The sequence below is a fragment of the Enhydra lutris genome, unplaced genomic scaffold, assembly GCF_002288905.1.
Source record: "Enhydra lutris kenyoni isolate GAN:26980312 unplaced genomic scaffold, ASM228890v2 scaffoldscaffold55, whole genome shotgun sequence".
Lineage (NCBI taxonomy): Eukaryota > Metazoa > Chordata > Mammalia > Carnivora > Mustelidae > Enhydra > Enhydra lutris.
The window spans coordinates 14,479,237-14,503,041 of NW_019154139.1; the positions used below are offsets into that span (position 1 = coordinate 14,479,237).

The following is a 23,805-nucleotide window of genomic DNA, read 5'->3' on the forward strand; positions in this document are numbered from 1 at the left end:
AGCAAGGAAAGTGGGAAAGGGCAGTAGGTTCCAGTCAGGCCAGGGGAGGTTCCAGCAACTTTTATAAAACCATTGGTAATGGTGCTATTGGTTATTCATTGCACAAGTTCTCTTATGAGAAACTATTGAATAAATGCCTTTCAGAACTGTTAGGAAACCAAAAAAAAAAAAAAAAAAAAGTCGTCTCTTTGGCAGAACTGGCGCACTTCCCTTTGTCAGGTAATAGAATCTTCGGGTCTCTTTAAGGCTTCGGATGAAGCCTTAAAGGTCATTGACCCAACTCATGCTTGATTTGCTCCTAAAACCAGTCAGCCATGTTGCAGGCTCTCTGTGAGTTGTTGGCGTACAGTAGGAAACTGGAAAAATAAAATATAACACCTTAGTACAAATAAAGATATCAAAGAATGTGGCTTAGGTGTGCAGGCAAATGGGTTTCTCATTACTGAACTCCAGAATGAGACTTACCCATGAAATACAGACAGTGTGGGGCTGCCTCAGGCTTCCCCACATTGGGGCCTGACCCGAAAAACACATACTCTGGGAAGCAGTGCAGATCACATGCGGTTTGTAGGAAAGACAGCTCTCAAAGAGAAAGGAAAGGAGAATGGGCTGGGCTACTTAGTACGTTTGCCCATTTCTTCTCCAAACCCGCTGACTGAGTATGTCACTCCCTCTGAGGCGCAGACAGGCCAGAGGTGTCGCTCCCCTCCACATGGAAGGAAACTGCAGGAGTTTGGAAATAAGAGTTTCCCCCCAATAGCTTTCCCCCACCCTAAAGTTGTTCTGCTCTGAAGAAAAAGACTCAGGGGGCCCCAGCATGCTTCAGAGTAAAAACTTCTGCCTCAGACAACAGCCTCGGGAAGAATACCTTCCGGCCGACACACCCACGGGCCAGCAAAACAGGTCTGGGGGGCCTGTAGCCAGCCACCCTGTATCAGGATTATTTTGGCTGTGAGTACCAGAAAATTCCACCTCGATCTGGCTGAAACACTCCTAAGACCTGGGGATCAGCATCTCGGCGAAGTCCTCAAGGTCCTAGGCTCCTTCTGTTTCTGAGCCCTTCTGAGCCCGGCCTTGGGCTCAGCTTCATTCCAAGTCATTCCCCCTGTGCTGGGCAGGCTGCCTATGGCGTTCTGGATTACATGTTTCATGCTTCCCTGCTCACATCCATCGCGGAGTAAGATGTTCTCTGGCATCTGATTGGGAGCATTTACTCCCACGTCCATCCCCCGGACCCCAGACAGAGGAGTGCTGTGTTCTGAATGACTTAAGGTAATCAGTAGCTACATTTTGTGCTGGGAGTTGGGTCAGTTCCGCTGAAGCCCATGGCTGGGTGGAGGGGGGCAGAAACCTAACGAAAATTAGAGTTCTGTCAGGATGCAGGAAATAGGGAAATGGATGGTGGGTAAAATCTGAGGTGGGGATTTGATTCAGCATGTTTTGGGGGTCTGCTCTGGGAACGTTCTGCACCTGGGAACATCCACTTGAGAAGTTAGGGAAGGAGGATGGGGGGGAGGGTGAACTACAAGGTGGTTACAAGAGGGACCTCAGTTGATACCACGGGGAACCCTAGAGCTGAGAAGGCCCTTCCGAATGGTCATACATCACGGCAAGAAAGCTGGGCCTTTTGAACTCCTGCACTAATTGGTCATTGCACGTGGGCTGCCCTAGGAATGTGATATAAACTGGGGCAAGGCCTTGCCCCCTTAGCTGAGGGCAGTTCCTGGAAAGCCACTCTCAACCATGAGTCATCAGCTGCCGCCATACCAGACAGCTGAGGGAATGAGTATTTCTGTCCTGCTGGGGGCGAGGGGGTCCAGGTGGCACAGCACAGCCTCCACTGCAGAAGGCAGCAACCATCTCGGGAACACCTGTCTTGGCCTCGCTTCTATCCCTCCTGGGAACCCAAGATGGAGTCCCGGGTTGTCATGGCAGACCCTCCCTGATACCCTGCCCTGAACACCCTGGGCTTCCTTCCCCTCAGGAGCCACAGGAGAGAATTGAACATGAATGTGTTTTGTAAACCACAGAAGCACAAGAAATTCTGAGCTTCCAGAATGCTTTCTTATGATTCTTATCCTATTTGATTTCAGTTTGTTGTTTTGGTCTGTCCCTTTCCTCGGCTAGGTTCATGCCTGTGCCAAACATGGCACCTGGCATGGAGGAGGCACAGGCGGGCAAGAGAGAAGGTGTAAGTCTGTGTTTGGTGAAGTCAGGTGAGAAGCAAGGTAGGGAGGAGGGAGGGGGAGAGAATGGAAGGGAAAGAAAGGCCCAGAGTCACCTTAAGGATAAGGACAGAGCTGATAGCCATCAGGTGGCCCCTCGGTGACAACCCAGATGCATCCTTCTGGAGAGGAGTTACGAGTTCTGTTTGGCTTTCCAAACAGGGTGGCGTTGCAGAGAACACTCAGGCTCCTCTGGTTCTCCTCCTACCCCCTGGCCATGCCTCCTCAGTCCCCTCTGCTAGTTCCCTCTGATGTCCCTGACCTCTAACCTCTGGGTCCCCCTCCATAGGCTGTTTCACTCCGTTCCATGGCTTCCCATACCACATGCACATCTGTGACCCCTGAAATTAAATCCCCAGGCAGGTCTTCCCTTCTGAATTCCAGATTTGTTTGTAGAAACGGCCCCCAGGACGTCTGACAGTGGACACAACTGGGCACTTGGGTTTTCCACAACCTTTCCCATTTGGGAAGGGAGCAAAGGGAGAGAGGGAGGATCCATGTTTCCAACTGCTCCAACCAAAACCCTTGAAGCCATTCTTCAGTCCTGCATTTTTCTGGCATCCTACCCATCAGCAAATCCTTTCCACTCTGCCTTCAAACCCATTCTAGAATCTACCATCCTGGTTCAAGCCACTGTCATCACTCACCTATATTATTAAACCAGCTTTTCACAGGTCTCTTGCCTTTTTAGCCCTTGCTTTGGTTTTCTCATAGCAAAGTGATTCTTTTAAACCATAAGTCCCATCATGTCATTTCCCTACCCCAGAAACCTCCCTGGCTTCCCATGTCATTCAATGTGAAAACAGAAGTCTTCCTGTTGGCTTTGACACCCTGTGTGACTTGCGTCCCTCCACCACCGCTCTGACCTCCACCCCCAACTCTGGCCTCAGCTCACTTGGCCACAAGCACACCTGCTTCCCTGGGACTCATCAAGTACGCAGTCTTGGTGTTTGCTCTTCTGCATCCAGGGGAAGCCTGGGACTCGTTCCTTCACCTCTTTCAGGTCTCTGCTCAATGCCACCTTATTAGGGAAGACTCAAAAAGGCTGTGTATGAAATAACATCCCCACCCTAACCTCCCATAAGCCCTACACCCACCTTAGCTTAGTTTATTTTCCCTGTAACACTTGTCTCCACCTAAGACGTCATGGATTTGTCTATTAATTTCTCACCCAACCCCACCATTGTATCCCTGGTGCCCGCAACAGCGCCTGGCTTATGGTAAGGGCTCCATAAACACTTGTCAAACGAATGGCTGGGCTTTGGAACCAGACAGACCTTGGGTAGATCTCGGCTGTTGCACGTGCCAGCCCTGGGCCCTGCAGCCAATTACACAGCTTTGCTGGGCTACAGTTTTATCATGTGCGAAATGGGAAAACAACTGTACTTACTGCATAGGATTGTCACGAAGACTAAGTGAATTAATCTATGGTTGTTAGAATAGCACCTGGCACATAAAAAGCGCTCATTAAAGGGAGCTGTCATTGCCCATCATTGTTACTACAATCATCGTTATTATGTATTCACAGGGTGAGACACACGGTCCCAGCCCAGTGCCCCACCCCAGCCCCCCAGCCGCTTCTTTCCAGCCAAAGGTGGAGTGGGTGATTCAGGTGCTGGCAGCCTGCCCTGTGACTCAGTCCTGAGCCTCAGCCACATGGGGGTCCCCTGGCATGGGCTGCCTTGGCCAAGCGGCCTTTAGGTTGACTCATCAGGAACGTGACTCCAGCTGGGGGATACCTTGGCTGGGGAGTTTGGCTGGTAGAGCTTGCCTCCCTCGGTCCTTCCAGGAAGAGCCTGGGCACCTGCCCCATTGTGCTCTCAGCAATTGCACTTGGCCAGCCCAAGTGCATCTGTCAGTAGAGCTTGAAAAAGAGCCAGTTGAGGATAAGGAGGGAAAGAAAAATGTAGGAAAAGAGAAAAGTCACTTGGATCTTTTGCCATCAAACAGGGCAGGGCAGTGTCATGAACAGATCACAGGGCTCTGAACTCACCAGGCCTGGATGTGAATCTCCATCCCTCCCCTGACTGGCTGGGGGATCCTGGACAAATTGTTCACTTCTCTGAACCTCATCTGTGAAAAGAGGAGGACAGCATCTCCCTCTCAAGTTTACTGGGAAGATACACAGTGGACATGTGTTGTCTTCAAGTCCCAAATTCTTCAGAAACATGTTTCAGTAACTTTTGTAAAAGAAGAGGGGGACTCCTCTATCTCTCCATTTTCCTCTTAACTCCCCATTCCCCCACTACCCCCCAGGAAGGGGAGGGGACAATGTGATGTGTCCTTCTTTCCTTCTTTTTTTTTAAGATTTTATTTTTATTTATTTATTTGAGAGAGAGAAAAAGAGAGGGTACTCATGGGCAGGTTGGGGAAGAGAGGGACAAGCAAACTCTGGATTGAGTGTGGAGCCCCATGCAGGGCTTGATCCCAGGACCCTGACATCATGACCTGAGCCAAAATCAAGAGTCAGACTCTTAACTGCTTAATTGCTTAACTGACTGAGCCACCAGGGGAAGGCATCCCCTTCCTTCTTTCATTCAAAAGCTCCTTATTGAGCACCTACTGCCTGCCAGGTGCTGTGTTAGGCACTCAGTATAGAAGTCACGAGCTAATAGAAGAGGCAGATAGTATATAAATGAGCAGATAATACCCAATTATAAAAAGGAAAGAAAGAAAACCACATGGTGGAACTATCAGAGAAACTCGAGGCAGTTCCATTAAGACAAGCACGAGAAGAATGGCAGTGAGCCAGCCATGTGAGCCATAGGAGGGAAGAACCTTCCGGGGAGAGAGAAGAGATTATGCAAAAGGCCCAAGGCAGGAAATGTTTAGAAAGTGCAGGAGACCCTGTCAGAGGTCACAGGCCAGCACAGAGTGACAGAAGTGGCCCGGAAAGGGTCCAGGTGAACACGGGGCACACCTTCTGAATTTCCCTTCCCTGATGGCTCGCAGCCCTGCAGGGCCTGCTCCCACTGCCTCAGACACTTGCCTTGTAAAGCCTTTCTGGTCTTCTAGTGGTTTACAGAGACAGGGCCAATGTGGCTACGCCATGGCCAGAAGCCCGTAGGGTTGTTTTACTTGCTTAAATGAGATACTACACGTAACCTGTGTAGTACCGTTCCTGGCAGAGTTTGTGCTCCTTAAAAAACAGATCAGAACTCTTGAAAAAAATGTGTGAAAATATTGAGATCAGTGAAGGTCGGTAACAATCTGTGAATTGTGATTGCTCCATTTCCCAAAGAAGGCAGAACTTTGAATTTTTAAACTCATCCTTTCCCCCCAAGATCATTACAGTGGGAGTTGGGTGGACCCCATCCCCTTATCTGGGAACCCTTCTCTGCCCCACTCACCCTACAGGCTTCAGGGTCCCTCTGCTGCCTGCAGAGGGCAGCCCCTCTTGAACAGTCTATCCCCAAATCTGTCTATTCCGTGGGCTGTGAGCTCCTCCGTGATGGCAACTGGGCCTTAACCATCTGTTTCATGCAGCCCGTGGATGATATTTTATTTTATTTCAGGTATGTTTAAGGATTCTCCTTTAAATATATATACATATATATATATATATTTGTCAAAGAAAGAGTACAAGAGGCAGGAGCAGCAGGCAGAAGGAGAGGGAGAAGCAGACTCCCCCCTGAACAAGGAGCCTGATGTGGGACTTGATCCCAGGACTCTGGGATCATGACCCGAGCTGAAGGCAGACACTTAACCGACTGAGCCACCCACGTGCCCCTAAGGAGTCTGAAATACTGAGCTAACTCTAAACCACCTTTGCACTAATCACATGGTCCTTTCGAACCACTACCCTATCTTAAAAAGTGTAATATCCAGGGTGCCTGGGTGGCTCAGTGGGTTAAGGCTCTGCATTTGGCTCAGGTCATGATCCCAGCGTCCTGGGATCAAGTCCCGCATTGGGCTCTCTGCTCAGCAGGGAGCCTGATACCCCCTCTGCCTCTCTGCCTACTTGTGATCTCTGTCAAGTAAGTAAATAAAACCTTTAAAAAAAAAAAAGTGTAATATCCTTTCAATTTTCCTAAAGCGTGGCCTGGTTTGAAGTGTAGATTGGTTCATTGGAGATCTCTGCTCCTGTGGCTTTCTCAGACCTCGGTTTTCCATCAGAAGCAGGCAGGCTTTATGCCAGGGTGATTGCACGAGGGACGTGTGTTCTTTTCTGCCGGGGAGAATGCCAGAAGTAATAACATTAGGCCCTCGGTTCCCAACCCCTGCGTTGGGCTGCCCTGGGAGCGGCATGGTATATTCTGAATTTTCAAGGGAACGGCAATTCTAGGCGTCTGTCAGACACCATGCAAATGGCTAAACGAGGTAGTTCACAGTTTCAACATCACATTACGACATGTTCCGTTCAATGATGTCACATCTTTGCAAAGCTGCGGTTTTGGTGCTGGTGAGCTAAAAATTAAGCAAGTACCCCATGAAAATCAGTGTGGAACAGGAAATGAGGGTGATGGTGTCCAATCTGATTCTGCACAAATATCACATTAGTAAGTAATTGTATTTATTTGAAAGGAAATAAAAACATGATGCGTATTTTTTTTTCCAGTTACCAAGTTGTTAGGACATAAGTACTTGGTAAGCTGTTTCGCTCTAAGTGCTCTGTAGATGAAACTGCTCGATATTTCTTTTGGCCTAGAAATGCTGTGAAATAATTCCTAAGATGGAAGCCATGGACCCAAGAAAGTCTGGGAACTTCTCCACTCAGTTAGAGCAACTCCCACTTACCTCTTACAGAATTTCGATACCGACCTCCGGAGTGAATTCCGAGCTATGCTGTAAGCACGGCTTGACATTAACGACATACCCACAGAACCTAGACTTAGTCCTGCCTTGAGAGTCTTGGAGCTGAAAGACTGGTAAAAAAATTATTGGGAGGGAAAATAGAGATGTAGCCCATCGCTCTTCACCCCATCTAACTAGTTTCTTAATGAGCGAATACGACTCTGGAATGAGCTGGATTCGTGCCTTCCTGTTATAAAAACAGAGAAACAAGTCTCCATTTGTGGGCTGGGGGAACGGTTTAATGTCTCAGGCGAGGAGTGGCCTGACCCTCCAGCTGGCCCGGCAAGCTGATCTCTGCCAGAAAGACCACAGAGCAAGTGCTCTGAAGCTACAGTTATTATTGTTGGTAGCTGTCCTCCCAGCTTTTAGCTTATTCGTAAATAACCTGGTTCGGTAAATTGCCTCATGCAATTCATTATCTTTGTTTGGAAAAAACAAGTTTGTCTGGGCCATCGCGCCAGGAGGGAGTGTGCTCCACACTGGGCTTTCTGTGGGAACTTGACGGAGATAGATGCGGCCAGGGTGAGCCGCTAGTCACACTTGCCTGAAATGTTTCCTAGACTATTGAAATACGGCAGTGGACTTCCATCACTCATGGATCTCTGTATCGGGTGGATTCCAGGCCATTTTCTGGGAAGGATCTTGGCCCCATTCTCTGTGTTCATTTGTATAAGGAGATCGGGTTGCCCTTGTTCAAGCATGAAAACGTATTCGCCCTCAGCCTCCATGAAAAGGTGTTAAGCTCAATTATCTGTTTTCGTGAGTCTCTTTTCTATAAGTACCTTGAGCCTCAGGGCCATTGCACCTGCTTTTTCCCTCCTGCCTAGACTCTCTGCACTCAGCTGTTACCACAACTGGGTCCTTTGTTCACTCTTTCAGCAAATATTTATTGAGTCCCTCCTGTGTGCAAAGCACAATTCAGGGTGTTCAGGATCTATTATTGTTATGATAACAATAATCATAACAGTTAACATTTACTGAGTGCTTGTGATGAGCCAAGCCTCCTTCCAGACTCTTTACACGTAGTATCTTATTTAATGCTCGACAACAATCCAGTGATGTGCAATAGTAATCCAGCAAGTTATCCACATATGATGTGGAGTGGCTACTTTACATTACCAAGAACCCAACATTTTTTTGTTAGGGAAAGTGAGACTCAGTAACTTCCCCCCAAGGTCACACAGCCCATAGGTGACAGAGCTGGGATTTGAGCTTACATTCTATAACACTATTATGTTGTCTCTCCAGCAAGACGCAGAAGGCCCCTAGTCTTGATGGCTTACATTTTTGTGGAGGAGAGAGACAGTAAGTACATTAGCCAATAAGTAATTTCAGATGGTCAAAGATGGTGGGAAAAGAAGTAATAATAATAAACTAGGGCAATTCAGTAGAGACTTCCCAGAGTGGTCAAGGAAGTTAGCTACTTTATATCAGGTAGTTGGAAAAGCCTCCACTAAGGGGTCATCTGGGCTGAGACTTGAAGAAGTGGGCCATGGGAAGGCATTCGGCAAAATTGTTCCAAGCAGAGGGAATAACAACTCTAGAAGCAGTGAGGCAGGGACACATTTGGCTTAGTGCGAAAGAGAGGTGAGAAGGACCCAGATCACACAAGGTCATGCTTTGTGACCTGGGTTGTACACAGCTGCCTGGGGGAGCTTCTAAAGATACTGATGCCTTGGCCCACACCCCCAGAGATGCTAAGGAAATCAGTCTGAGGTTTGGCTTGGGCATGAGAAATTTTTTTTTTAAGATTTTATTTATTTATTTGACAGACAAAGATCACAAGTAGGCAGAGAGGCAGGCAGAGGAAGCAGGCTCCCTGCTGAGCAGAAAGCCCGACGCAGGGCTTGATCCCAGGACCCTGAGATCATGACCTGAGCCGAAGGCAGAGGCTTAACCCACTGAGCCACCCAGGCACCCCAGGCATGAGAAATTTTAAAAGAAGATGGTTGCAGTGGTCCAAAGAGGTATGATGGTGGCTTGGACCAGGTGGGTAGCCTTTCAGCCATGGCTCCCTCTGTCTGGGATTTTAAATGGCTCAAGGCTGGTGTCTCTTCCACATAGACCACTGCGGTTTACAGGAAGCACTCACATTCTTAGCCTGGAGAGACCAAAGTCTGGGGTGCTGAGCTGTAGTATCCTAGGAACGCATCAGCCCCAGCACACCAGCCCTCCCTTGCTGCTCAAACGCCCATCAGTCTTATCCCACTGATGCTCTTACCAGATGTAGCAAGAGGACTAGTGGCTGGCACAGCTTTTTCCAAAGAAATCATCAACTCAGAATCTTGAATCTCAGCCTGCCAACCTTGTTATTTATATCAGTGTGGGTGTATCTGTTCTTGGCCACAGTGGTCTCTGTCACAACTTACTTTGGAAGGTGATACCTTTGTCTTCTTGCATCAGCTGTCACCAAAGCAGTGCACTTGTCACAGTTGTCCAAAGAAACAGAAGTGATAGGAAGTGTATAGAGTGAGATAAAGAGATTTATTTTAAGGACTTGGTTCACAGGATTATTGGGGGTCAGGCAAGTCCAAAATCTGCAGAGTAGGCTGGTAGGCTGAAGACACTGAATTTTGGTCTATTCAGGCCTTGCACTGATTAGATGAGGCCCACTCAGATTATGGAGGGCAATCTGCTTAACTGAAAAGTCCAGTGATTTCAATGTAAATCTCAACCAAAACCCCTCACAGAAACATCCAGAACACTACTTAACCAAACACCTGAGCACCATGGTCCAGCCAATTTGACACATAAAATTAACCATCACAGGCAAGAAGAGACTCATTTTATATCTTCTTACAATATAGTCATAGACTATTTCCAGAAGAGTACAAAGAAATCTTTTCACCAGGGGGCTTGGGGTTTAAAGTAAAAAACATACTTATTTTTTCCCAGATTTTATTTTTATATTTTTGACCTTTTTTTTGCTCTGTGTGTATATATTCATTGCTCAAATAAAAAGTAAACTATAGGGAGCCTGGGTGGCTCAGTGGGTTAAGCCGCTGCCTTCGGCTCAGGTCATGATCTCAGGGTCCTGGGATCGAGTCCCGCATCGGGCTCTCTGCTCAGCAGGGAGCCTGCTTCCCTCCCTCTCTCTCTCTCTCTGCCTGCCTCTCTGTCTACTTGTGATCTCTCTCTGTCAAAAAAAAAAAAAAAGTAAACTATAACAAATAGATCAAAGTGATCACTGGATTGCATTTATTGGTCATCTGCAAAATCACCTGCTTAATCTTAATGAGATGACACGAGGGGAGCCTAGGTAGCTCAGTCAGTTAAGCATCTGCCTTTGATTCAGGTCGTGATGCCAGGGTCCTGGGATCAAGTCCCCTGTCGGGCTCCCTGCTCAGTGGGGAGTCTGCTTCTCCCTCTCCCTCTGCCTGCTGCTCCTCCTGCTTGTGCTCTCTCTCTGTCTGTCAAATGAATAAATAAATTCTTAAAAAGAAAAAAAAGAGATGACACAGAACATGAGCTTACACTAAGTGGTATTATAAGTAACATCAAACATCAGAAAGCATTGTTGGCATTTGTTACACATCAGTGTCCTCTATAAGAGGAGCCCAGGAGATGTCACATGGATTTTAATTCCAAGAATGGTTGTGGGGCACCTGAGTGTCTCAGTTGGTTAAGTGTCTGACTCTTGATTTTAGCTCTAGTCGTGATCTCAGTGTTGTGAGATTGAGCCCTGCATCAGGCTCCATGCTCATCAGGGAGTTTACTCAAGATTCTCTCTCTCTTCCCCTCCCTCTGCCCCTCTTCTTCATCATGCCCGTGTACTCTCTCTCTCTCTCTGTCTTTCTCTCTCTCTCTCTCTCTCTCTCTCTCTCTCTTAAAAAAAAAGAATGAGGGCGCCTGGGTGGCTCAGTGGGTTAAAGCCTCTGCCTTCAGCTCAGGTCATGGTCCCAGGGTCCTGGAATCGAGGCCTGCATCGGGCTCTCTGCTCAGCAGGGAGCCTGCTTCCTCCCCTTTCTCTCTCTGCCTGCCTCTCTGCCTACTTGTGATCTCTCTCTGTCAAATAAATAAATAAAAAAAAAATCTTTAAAAAAAAAAAAAAGAATGAATGAATGATTGTAATTCTCTTAGGCACCTGGTTGCATTTCCTCTTAGGGAGACTGAATTATGTTACTGACCAAAGGTTCCTGCAATGAACACAACCAAATGGGGTCACACCCCTAATCAGATATTACCAAATGGGCTTTTAACCTCATTTGAAGAACAGTTTTACATTCTCACTCTTATTTGTCTTTCTCTTTTAGCCTTGCTTTTTTTTAACACTTTATTATGGAAATTTTCAAATATACACAAAAGAAGAAAAGAACAGTAAAGTGTATCCCCAACTACCAATCACCCAACTTCAACCATTATTCACTGATGGTCAGTTTTGTTCTACATACTCCTCCACACTTCCTCTCAAAAGCCGTTGGATACTTTTTCATTTTTTTAAGTTAAAATATTATTCTCATTTTATGAAATTCATCCTTCTAAAGTGTACAGTTCAGTAACTTTGAAGCATATTCACAAGGTGAAGCCAGCACCATTACATAATTCCAAGATATGTTTATCATTCCACACCCATCAGAAGTCATCCCCCATTCTCCGTTCACCTCAGCTCCTGGCAACCCCTCATCTCCTTTCTGTCTCTATGGATTACCAGATTATTTTAAATCAAATCTCAGATATCACATAATTTCACCTATAAATATTTCAGTATGTATTTGAAATACATAAGGTCTCCTTTTCTTTCCTTTAACACAAATACCAGTAGGATACAAAAAAATTAATAGTAAGTCTTTAATATCATCTAATACCTATTCAGTGTTCCATAGTCTCCTGTTAATTGGTTCATTCTCATTGTATCCAAACAAGGCCTTCACACCGGACATGGTTGGTATAATGTGAGTCTCTTTTGATCTACAAGAGTTCCTTTTCCTGAGGTTTGGCTTGGGCATGGTTGGTTGGTCACTTATTTGTTAGAAGGGGGAAAAGGTCATTTCCCTGTAGAATTTTCTACAGTCTGAATATAGCTGATTACAGATGAATGGTGTTCTCTTACTGCCTGTACAAGTATAAACTGGTGGTTGAATATAGAGACTTGCTGTGACTCAGGTTCTGGGTTTTGGCAATACTTTCCAGTTGGTAGTGGATGTTTTCCTTGCACATCTGTAGACATAGTCATGTCTGCCTGTCTTTTGGGATTTAAGACTGACCTGTGATGGGTGCCTGGGTGGCTCATTTGGTTAAGCGACTGCCTTCAGCTCAGGTCATGATCCCAGAGTCCCAGGATCGAGTCCCGCATCAGGTTCCCAGCTCCATGGGAAGTCTGCTTCTCCCCCTGACCTTCTCTTCTCTCATGCTCTCTCTCATTCTCTCTCTCAAATAAATAAAATCTTTAAAAAATAAAAAGACTGACCTGTGAATTCAGGTCCTGTCTGCCTGGTCCGCACATTTGGAAGTTCTCCATCAGCCTTTCCCAGAGGTCTTGCATTGATCACTGTTGCCTAGACCCATTATTGCATGAAGGGGGTAGTTGCAGAAGGATGATATCCTCGTTATCTTACTCCTTCTGCATTAATGAGCTGCAATTGCTCTAAAAAGAACTCTTCATCAATTTGGGTGATTATACAGGAGGTAGATATTGTAGCTACAGGATAAACAATTATGTAAATAACTGTATAAAAAGTGTTTATTGGTGGTTCAGTGTCAACAAAGAATCACAACGATTATTTAATTAAAGAGAACCAGCTTTTACTGAGTACTTACTGGGTGCCAGACACCATGCTAAGTAGATACTTTGACATTCATTATAATTTCATTTAAAAATCATAGTAACCTGGGGTGCCTGGGTGGCTCAGTCAGTTAAGCATCCAACTCTTGATTTTGGCTCAGGTCATGATATCCAGGTGGTGAGACTGAGCCCCACGGTCGGGCTCCATGCTCAGCAGACAGTCTGATTGAGATTCTCTCTCTTCGTCCCCCCTCTGCCCCTCCCCCCACTCACTTGTGCACATGCTCTCTCTCCCTCTAAAATACATACATACATACATAAATACATAAAATCTTCTTTAAAGATCATAATAATCCTACAGGGCAGTTGTTATCTCATGTAACAGATAAGAAAACTAAGAGAAGTGACTTAAATCAGGTCAAACAGCTAGAATTAGGTATAGCACGGGGGCACCAATATCATGATTGACATAGAGCTGAGAGGGGTAGTTAACAGGTTAGATGACAGAGTCAATATTGGAAGGTGAAGGGACAGATGAAAACATGAGAGTTTTAATATTTACAGGGGGAAATGTAAAGTCCTGCTCTGGGACTGGACGCATTCAGGTCCACGCACGGAGAGATGTGAATTATCAGGATCTTGTGTTTCCAAATGACCTGAAAATATTAGCTTCAAGCGAGCTCTATATGGATCTTAGAAAAACTACCATTGTATTAAGCCAAGTTAATAGGAGCAAGTAATGAATAGGCCCAAAGCTCCATTTGGATTAAAATCATAAATCTCTTTTTCCCTATTGCATCCCCAGGCTCCAGCATAGTATCTGGAAAAACTGTCAGTAATTACCTGAATATAATGGGCACTCAGTACATACCTGGCAACACTTAGCTATATTTATTCAATCATTAACCAAATCTGTCGGTTGCTTGTTGCTCCTTGAATGCTGTTTTCAGTGCTTGAAATCCCATAGCGGTCTTGCAGAGCCTCCATTCTAATAGAATGGTAAGGAAGAGAGATGACAAACAAATAAATAGATAATGGTGTGAAGTGGGATGAGGGGAGTGCCATGGAGAAAAATTAAGCGGGGTACAGTGGATAAGGAGTGCTGGGTGGGAGGAGTTGTGGCACAACTACGGGTCAGGGAAGACTGCTCTTCTCTTCAGCAGAGACCTGAATGAAGTGAGGGAGCAGGCCATGCAGGCAACGAATGGCAAGTGCAAAGGCTCTGGGGCAGGAGTCTGACTGATGTACATCTGCCAGATGTATTACATGTAGAGGGAGGTGACAGTTTTCTCCAGTCTCAGCTGGTGAAACCACATCTGGAGTTGGGTATGATTCCGGACACCACATAGTTTAGGAGATTGTCAAATGAGAGCATTTCAAGGTAGTAGAGGGTCTGGAACCTGCTCATGTTAGGGTGGGTTAAAGAAGAGAATGACTTAGGCATACCTGGCTGACTCTCCTCAAGGATGTGAAGAGTAGACACTGAGTGTGTCTACTGAGAATTCCCTTTCATGATCAATAACTGGGACCATTCATTCATTCTGGGCATAATGTATGACAGAAGCTCCCCAAGGGGAAATTAACTTCCTTGCCCAGTAGTGAGCCCCCTGTTCTCAGAGGTGTTTAAGCAAATGCAGACAATCTACCAAAGAAGAAGAGGACTCCCCCATCTCAGGCTGGAATAGGAGACCTCTGAGGTGAATCCCATTAAGGAGATTCAGAACTGTACCCTGACCCCTCTCTCCTGCTTCTCTCCCTTTCTGCCCTCTCCGTCTCCGTGCCCCCCACCAGGCTCCCCCTCAGGACGAACCACACCCATTCACGCAAACACACAAGAGCAGGTAGAACAGTGTAGGGTACAGGGAGAGAAGACAAGCATGGCAGAGAAAGAGGGAAAGAAGAGACAGGTAAGGGAGAGGAGGGGTGAGGGAGGCAGAGACATGGAAGGGAGAATTCAGAGTCAGGGAGTCTGTGGTGACCCCACTGCAGGTCCCCAGAGCAGCAAATGGGTAATCTTAAATCACAGTTCATTTAGGGCTTCCTGTTTTTAGCTTGTCTCTGTGAACATTTGGAGGGTTTTCCAGCTAGTAAATAAAGCAGAGTGCCAAGACTCCCTCTCCAGGCCAGCAGCCACTTCATCCCTGCGGCTGCCCGGCCTCAGTGCCCCCTGACCCCAGCCTATCCTTTTGCCTGAGGACCATGCCAGAGTCCCCTCCAGGACCCATCACACCTGGCCCCAGGCCCCCTGCCCACTTCCCCACAGTTTCTTATTTGATCAGGTTCTCACAATGGAAAGAAACCTCCAAGAAGGTAGAATCCAGTCCAAGCAGTTACAGAAAAATTCACTTTGTAAAAAGACCAGTTTAGGGGACACATATTTTCTTTGCCTTTTCCCAAACTCCCATATTCTTCCTCCCATTTCCCTGCCCCTTCCCATGTTATGAGTGGATCTTTATCCAGTCTTCTTAAATTCAATCCAGCAAACACATTGGATGCATCTGTGCCAGACACCTGTGTTATGACTTGTGGGGGAGACTCATTGTCTATCCTTGAGAAGCTGACCATCTAATGGGAGGAAGACATCAGTGGAGCTACGCTTTACGGGGCCCAGAGATGCACAGTTTGAAAGCCCTCTGTAAGGAAAAGAACTTAAAAATGCCAGGGACGTAAGCCAGGGCTTGTCCTGGGGTTTTAGAAGAGTCTGTATACAAGAAACCAGGATTATATCCTCACTCGAGGAGAGGGTAGGGTGAGCACCGCAACCCCAAACCACCCAGAAAAGGTGCACAAGGAGATGTTGGGCTGACCACTAATTAGTTAACTAATTAATTCATTAAACCCCTATGTTTACACTGTCTCTCTTTGCTCTCTTTTGTCTTTCCTGTGAAGAGACGAATGCATGTGTGATGCATTCAACAAATATTTACTTAGGGCTCCTGTAATAACTGGGACAAAGTTCAGCTGTGTAACAAAAGACCTAAGATGGCTTAAATAAGCCAGAACTTTCTCTCACACACAATGGTCTGGGTGAAAGCAGCCCAGGGCTCGCATGGAACTTCCTTGGTTTTAAGGGCCCAGGCTCCTTCCATCTTGTTGATCATGCATACCTGGGGTGTTGCTCCTCAGCCACAATGTCAAAGATGGTCCACACTTCAACTAACAGGAAGAGCAAACCGCCCCCCCACTTCCCTTTAATAGTAAGCCTGGAAGTTAGGACTCCATTTCTGCTTGCAGAAGACGAAAACATGGTCACATGGTCACACACAGGGGCCCGGGAGATAGGGAAGTGTGATATTTACTCTGTGGGAGGTCGTGTGCCCCCAGATCACGGTGCTTCATGACCATAGAAGAGAATGGACGTTGTGGGCAGCTCAAAGTGTCCAAGACATCTGGCCATGTATGCTGTGCTGTCTAGGAAGAAGTTCTGGTCCTTTCCAGAGCCACCCAGGGACAAAACTGAATTAGACAAGCTGTCCTTGCGAGCTCCCCCCACACCACCACCCATTCTTTCATTGTGGTGACTCTAACTCTCTCCACAAGACCCCAAATGTTGGCTGAAGATGAAACGCTCTGATCATTAGAGGGGAAGTTGGAGGAAGGGGAGGCAATAAAGTGAAGAAGTTGGCAGGAAAAAAGAGAACCAGAAGAAAGCGGTGGTGTAGAAACTGAGTTTCAAAAAGCTCAGCAATTTCAGATGTCACGGAATGCCAAACAGGATGCCGAGCAAAAGAATACTATCAGATTTGCCAGTGAGGAGGTGACAGGTGACCTTTGCCAAATCAGTTTCAGTGGAGTAGTGGGGAGCGACATCCAAAGATGGTGGGTTTGGGGATGAGTGGAAAGTGAGGAAATAGAGAGAGAGCAGGGAGTACCTGGGGTACTGAAAAGAAGGAACAATTTGAGGAGAATGGAGGATCCATTATCATGTTGACCCAAAAGACAAAGGATCAACAGAGAGCAAAAGACAAAAAGTACAAGGCTGAAATATAGTTTGAATGGTTTAATGAGAACCAAATAACAGTGACTTAAACAAGATTAAAGTCCATTTCTTTCTCATGTAAGAGTCTGGACATGCACAGTCAAGGGTAGATTGGGGACTCCATGGTGTTGGGAATTCAGGTTCCATTGACCTTATTACTCAGCTGTCCTCAGCATGTGGCTTCCATCCTGTGGTCTGAGATCCCAGCCAAGGAAGAGGGAAAAGAGACTGACTGGGAAGATTCCCTTTGCGGTAAAGGCACCACCCTGAGGTTGCTCATAGCGCATCCACTCCCGTGTTCACTGACCAGATTCCGAGACTTGGCTGCGTCTATCTAGGAGGGAGACTGGAAAAAGCCATCTTTAGCTGAGAGACTAGATGCCCAGATAAAACTTAAGGGTCCTATTCCTGAAGGAGGAGGGGGCAGTGAGCAGTCAGTCTTAGAAGACCTAGAACAAAGGGCAGGTTCAGCCATGAGTGGGAGGAGGCACACCACCATCTAGAAGAAGGAGCGGGAAAGCTGGTGAGCTTGGAAAGGGATGGCAAATAGGGAACTCTTGCTTGGTCGCTTTTATTTGTTCCACAAAGTAGGACTCAGCATCATGGCTGAGAGGCTGGAACTCTGAGAGAGCCAAGAAGAGATAAGGTGTGCTAAGCCTCACTCCCCATCATTGTTTCCCATGTGTTAGGGTGGAACAGCAGGCGTGCACTTGTAAGATACCCTGAAGATGGTTTGGAGAACAGCTGTGCTCTTGGAGTCCTGAGCTTCCTTCCCAGCTCTGTGCTTAGCTGCCCTATGGCCTTGGACAAGGCAAGAAATATGTTTCTGCATCAGTTAAATGACCATAATAATGCCCACACTGCCCACCTCACAATCCTGTTTTGTATCTCATGAGAGAAATGTGAAGCTTCTTTGGAAGTTGTGAGGTTGGGCGTGCGCAACTTGCTGCAGGGATGGAGTGGTCAGGGCACTGGTGAGGCTCCGAGAGAGACAGGAGAGGGCGAGGAGGGACTGTAAGGACCATACAGCCTCCCACACAAGCTCCTCGGCACTGGCCAACCCCCTGCCTCCAGGGGATCTGGGCTCTGCCCACCTCTGGTCCAGCATCAGACTCCTCTGCTATCCAGGTGAGGGTAAAGGGGAGGGGGCAGCACTCCCAGTGGGCCACAGCAACTGACAGTCAACTTTTCTGTCTTGAGGTCACGGTCACAGAACTTTGGCCTCATCCCCTGCATTTGGCCTTGGAACTTCTCCTGGGACCTCTCCTTGACCCCAAAGCACCACTTCATGTTCTTGGCCTCAGCCTGGTAAACAGTGTGTTTCTCTCCCAGGCCTTGGGTTGAGCACAACCAGCCTTGCCCATTGCATATGCATAGGTGCACATGCACACACACACTGCTTGTACACACAAGCACCACATACAACACACCACATATATAACATATAACACACCTATGCCACACACATGGACTCCCCATCACACACATGTCCCCCCACAAACTGCACATACATATAACCTACATCCACATACCCAACATGTACACACCACACACACATTTATATATACTCCTTTTTTTCCAACTGTCCCCAACCCTGTGTCACATTCAACCTACCTTACAACCCACCATGCAAATATTTGTAGGATTTTTTTTTTAATTCAGCTAGCCAACATATAGTACATCATTAGTTTTTGATGTAGTGTTCAATGATTCATTAGTTGCGTATAACCCCCAGTGCACAAGGGATTTTTCTAAAACACAAATTAGGCTACTTTCTTGTTTAAACTCCTCCACTTCCTCCAGTGATTTTCCAGAGCCCACAAGCTAAAATTCTAGTCCCTTACTAAAGCAATTGAGGTCCCCCAAGGTCTGTTCCCTGACAACCCACCTCAGCCATCCATCATCCTCCAGCCCCATCAGCCAATCTGAACCACTTGTGTATTCCCCATCCCTGTGTGGTTCCTCTGCCCTCTGCTTTGCCGGTCCCCTCTACCCTCCATAGAAACGCCCTGGCTGAAAATTATACTTATTCTTCCAACCCCAGTTCAGAGCTCACCTGTTCTGTAAAGATTCTCTTGACAACTCCAATGGAATGTTCCCTTCCTCATCTACCGGTATGTAGTGGAATAACTTGTTTCTTATGTCTGTCTCTCCTGCTAGGCAGGTAACTTTCTCAAAGTCACTAAATACACAAAACACTGGGTCCTGGCATTGGGTAGGTGCTCCATGAATGCTGGCAGGCTGGCACTCACCCCCTGATCTTTCCAAACAGATCAAAGTAGAAAACCAGCATGACTACCAGGACATCACCAGCATGGTGGCTATGGCCAAAACCTATGCCACCACTGAGGCCTTCATTGACTCCAAGTATGACATCCGCATCCAGAAAATTGGATCCAACTACAAAGCTTACATGTGAGTCTTTGGGCAGGGGCTGGGTTGCTGGGAGGGAGGGAGGAGGACATAGGAGGAACAGAGATTACAGATGCTGGTCCAGCCCTGTCTCCTCCACCGCAGGATAGAGACCCTTCAGCACCTCATTATTCTCACTTTATGTCCACTCACTGCCCTTTTCTGGTCAGTATGGCTAAGTCCTGACGCTTTCTCAACCTTATCATGGGGTAGAAATCTGTCTACACAAAGAGATCTGCTTCTCCCAGAAGAAGAAAGCTACTTGGCATGTTTGAGGGGGACTTCAAGTATCTATGAGATGTATATCGTAAGAGACCAGACTGAAAGAGAAACTTGGGGACAAGTCAAGGAGGGCCTTGAATGCCTTGCTGAGGGCTTTGGGTTCTATTCCATTTTTTTCTGAGCAGAGAAGTGGTATCATCTGACCTGCATTTATAAAAAGCCGGCTCTGAGACCATGGGCTGCAGAGGGGTTTCCCTGGAACTAGTAAGACCAATCAGGAGATGACATCAGATTTCTCCAGCTGCAAGCAACAGAAACCACACCGGACTACTTTGATGGAGTTTGGAAAGGGAATTTATTAGAAAGCCATGAATGATCAGAAACCCTAAAAACAAAACAAACCACTCAACTGTCAATTTCAGAAGTATTACGATCCAAGGCAGCTGCAGGAATCTGCGTGGCCTGAGCAACAGACAATTTTCATGGCACCCCCATTGGAAAGTGAATCTGCCTGAGTCATTTTCAGTGCTTAACTCAAGGTTGTGATTCTGTGGAAACAGTGCTGATTAATCCAACTTGGATCACAGGCTTACTGGTTAGAGAAGGGCAGAAGACCAGTATGGAGAGTCCCACCAAGATGATACACAATCTGGGCGGGGTCAGTCCCCAGTGGGAGTAGAGGTGCTGTGACAAAGGGAAGGGGAATGAATGCCAGAAAAGCCAACACACATTCAGCCCAGAGGTGGTTCTGGCAGAGGATGACTCATGCTCGAGCTGCTGCGGTCGTGAGAATGAGACTTCTTGAAAAGGTGGGAGGTCTTATCTGCTCCAAGGCTCTCTGTGTCTCATTTTGGAATGTTATTGTTGGTTCTCCTTGAAATGACGAGACCTCAGAGAGCTAATCAGAGCCCAGTTGCCAAGCGTTCCTGGAGCCCTGGCCGTGTGCACAGCTCCCCATCCGAGGTCTGCCAGGGCAGGCTGGGGACCTTTGGAAATCTCTCTGCAGGCTTTTGCACTCTGGAGCTTTCGCTCTCGGTCGGGGTCAGCAAACCACTACCCACCAGCTAAAATCCAGCTCCCACCTGTTTCTGTAAATAAAGTTGTATTGACCACAGCCAGACACATCTATTTGTGCATTATCTCAGGTTGCTTCTGCACTACCTGGATTGCCTAGACTGGGCCTCAGCAGAGTTTTTCCATAAAGGGCCAGATGGCCCTTTTAGGCTTAGTGGGTCCCACAATCTTCACTGCAGCTACTCCACTCTGCCATTGCCTGGGGAGCCAGAGAAGAGGCAGACCCTTTCCTTGAAGTTGAAAGGCAGACTTTCTTTAGCCTTACCTCTAAGGAAAGATTCCCAGGAAAGGGACAGAGCCAGTTCTCAAGGAAGACTTCTGCCCTATCTTGCCAATTACTCACTGGCACCCATGAACCAGGCCAGACCTGTCACTGCTCTCAGATGCCCTCGGGGTGATAAGGTCGGCTCTTCCCTGCCCCCTCTGGGTTGGAGAACATTCCCGTGCAGCAGTCCAGTGCATTCCTGAGATCTCCACCATCCGTCATGATATCATTTCCCTCCTCTCCTCATTGTTCACATTTCCACTTGACATTGACGACACCTTGTCCCAGTTTCTCTTCTTGAAGATTAGCTCATTGCTGCATTCTTTATACTGAGCCTTTGTGCCCTGGCAGCTCCAGCTTGTCATTAGTTATGGCTTTTCCTGGACCCTGGGTTGGCCCCTGTCCGAGGGAGGGGGGTTCATGTCAGACCTCAGTGTAGAGCATCCTCTCTGCCCATTCAAACTCCTTTCTGGCCCACTTCCTGCCCTGCACTCAGGCCTCTGTGCTGTTGCTACTGGGAGGTCATTGTGACTCGGGCCTCAGCAGATGGAGCTCAGAAATTCATGGATGTACCTTAACCCATGCGTGCACACATATCTGTAATTATTTCTATATATTTCCAGCTCTATCTAGAACTAAAGAGGGTTCATATTGATGTCTCCGACTTTCCTCTACTACCACATGATTCATTTCGGCCTTCCCAGATTGCTTATCTATAACTTCCCATTCTAACAGGGAAAATCCTGGCTCCCACCAGCCGCCATCCATTTACTTCAGTTCAGTCCCAGTCCAAGTGCAGAACCATGAATGTGGAGCCCCATGGGAAAGAGCTTTACCCACTCCAGGGCGGTGCTCAGGTACAGCTCCCCTCCACTCTCGTCCAAGATTATTTGGGTCCACACCTTACCACCCACCCCCACCCTCTTCAGCAAGGAGGTCGACATCATGCATTTGCAATATAGGTCAACTCTTCTGGCACAGTCTACATACTGTCCTACATTCTAGCAGCTGCATCACATTTCAGCCAAGTGAGTCTTTTCCCCCAGCTGTGATGGGCTCTGCTGTAAAGAGTCATGGTTAAGAGCATGGAGTTTCTCAGATACAGATTGGTGGTTTCTGCCACTCAGTAGAAATGGTAATAATGGTAATATCTGTCTCATTAGGTTCTATGAGCCTGAACGTGCCAGTGTTCATGGAACCCTTAGACCCATGTCTCAGAGAGAGAACATGCCCATCGAATAGCAACTCTCGATATTACTGTTTTCTTGGCAGGAGAGCAATCCGGCTTGTGTTTCTGCTGCTTCTGGCATTGTGATGCCTTCTTTTCTTGTCTCCACTGACTGATAAATAATTGGACTAAGACTTTTGTAGGACTATTTCTTTTAGTCCACGTAATATATAAGGATGGAGATCATTCCCATTTTACCAATGGAAAAAAGAAGGACTCAGAGATGGTGTCCATAGTTATACAGCCAGAAAATGCTGGAACCAAGATTCAACCTTGCATCTGTCTGACTCAAGTCAGTTCTTCCCTTCTCTTGCCACCATGCAGATCCCACTATATCAACGTTACCACCCTTCCAGACACATTCAGTGGTTACTTTCTGCGGGTCATGTTGATTGACTCTGGTTTCTCCTTTGCTTTCCCCAAGCTCTTCACTACTCGGGTATGCTGCTAACCTTACTGTGCCTCTACTCCAGTCCACAATTCCAGGTAGTGAGCAGCCTTAGGATGGGTTACCAAGACAAACCTAGTACCCAGGACACAGAGTGGCCCAGTGAGTGTTTGCTGAATTGAATTGAGTTGAGTTGGGCTGAACGGAAAGGACATAGTGCTTATCAATATCACTGCACACCTTGACAAGTCTAGCCCCTGTTCGCCATCAGCAATTCTCAGCACCTTTTGTCTTCAGATATACCTTCTTTTCTGTTTTAGAAGGATATATTTGTGTGAAAATTCCTCCTCCCACTTTACCCTTTAATCTCAAGCACATGCCTTCCCTTGGCCATGAAACAAAAAGCTTTACCTGCTCTACTCTGCTTACACTCATTCAGTCTTTGCTGAGTCCAAATATACCACCGGAGATCATTTGTCTTAATTTTCCCCAGTATACACAGTCCCTTACCCAGGAGTTATTTACTGGGTACCTTCTACATACCAGGTCCCTCTGGACACTGGGGGGACAAGGGATGAGTCAGACATGTTGCCTGCCCTTAGAGAAGACTGGACACTAAAGCGGTCATTCCAAGTGAGATTAGCAAGACTAAACATTGGTTTAGGGGCATCTACTCTTGTTGGGGGAATGGGCTGTTGAGAAGTCACATCTCATATGAAATGCGAAGGGTGGGTAGGCAAAGATGGAGACAAAGACTGGATGGGGCAAAGGGAAGTCTTGACCTAGGAAAAAGCCCTGGCATTGGAGCACGGCAAAGGAGGTTGGTGTTGCTGGAGCAGAAAAGACATAGGAACAGAAGGGGTGTTGAGGCCAGAAGGCCTTCCTGCCTTTCGCCATGAAAAAGTGATCTCTTCTCTCCATGGATCATTTTTCCTACATTTTGGAGTCCTCAAGAAATTCCAGAATCACTAATGGCTCTACTACCCTAGGTCTCATTTTCAAAAACAAGAGGCCAAGGTTTGGAGGATTTCATCTGATGGCGTAGACATTTTTAAAATTTAATCTTTAGAAGCACCTGCACCTGAATGTTTATAGCAGCGATGTCCACAATAGCCAAATTGTGGAAGGAGCCAAGATGTCCATTGACAGATGAATGCATAAGGAAGATGTGGTATATGTACACAATGGAATACTACTCAGCCATCAGAAAGGATGAATACCTACCATTTACATCGACATGGATGGGACTGGAGGGTATTATGCTGAGCAAAATAAGTCAATCAGAGAAAGACAATTATCATATGGTTTCACTCATATGTGGAATGTAAGAAACAGCACAGAGGACCACAGGGAAAGGAAGGGAAAACAGAATGGAAAGAAATCAGAGAGGGGAAACAAACTATGAGAGACTCCTAACTCTAGGAAACAAACTGAGGGCTGCTGGAAGGGAGGTAGGTGGGGGGATGGGTAACTGCTTTACAAGCATTAAGGAGGAC

General features: G+C 46.9%; 1 protein-coding gene across 2 annotated transcripts in view; it reads left to right on the plus strand.

Annotated features, from left to right (window-relative positions):
- The window catches only part of LOC111157509 (synapsin III), a 508,652-nt gene that overhangs the window by 466,159 nt on the left and 18,688 nt on the right, over positions 1-23,805 (plus strand). For both annotated transcript variants that reach the window (XM_022518973.1, XM_022518974.1), the window contains exon 8: positions 18,993-19,135. In XM_022518973.1, the coding sequence (XP_022374681.1) occupies positions 18,993-19,135 (143 nt within the window). The remainder of the gene's footprint in view (positions 1-18,992; positions 19,136-23,805) is intronic.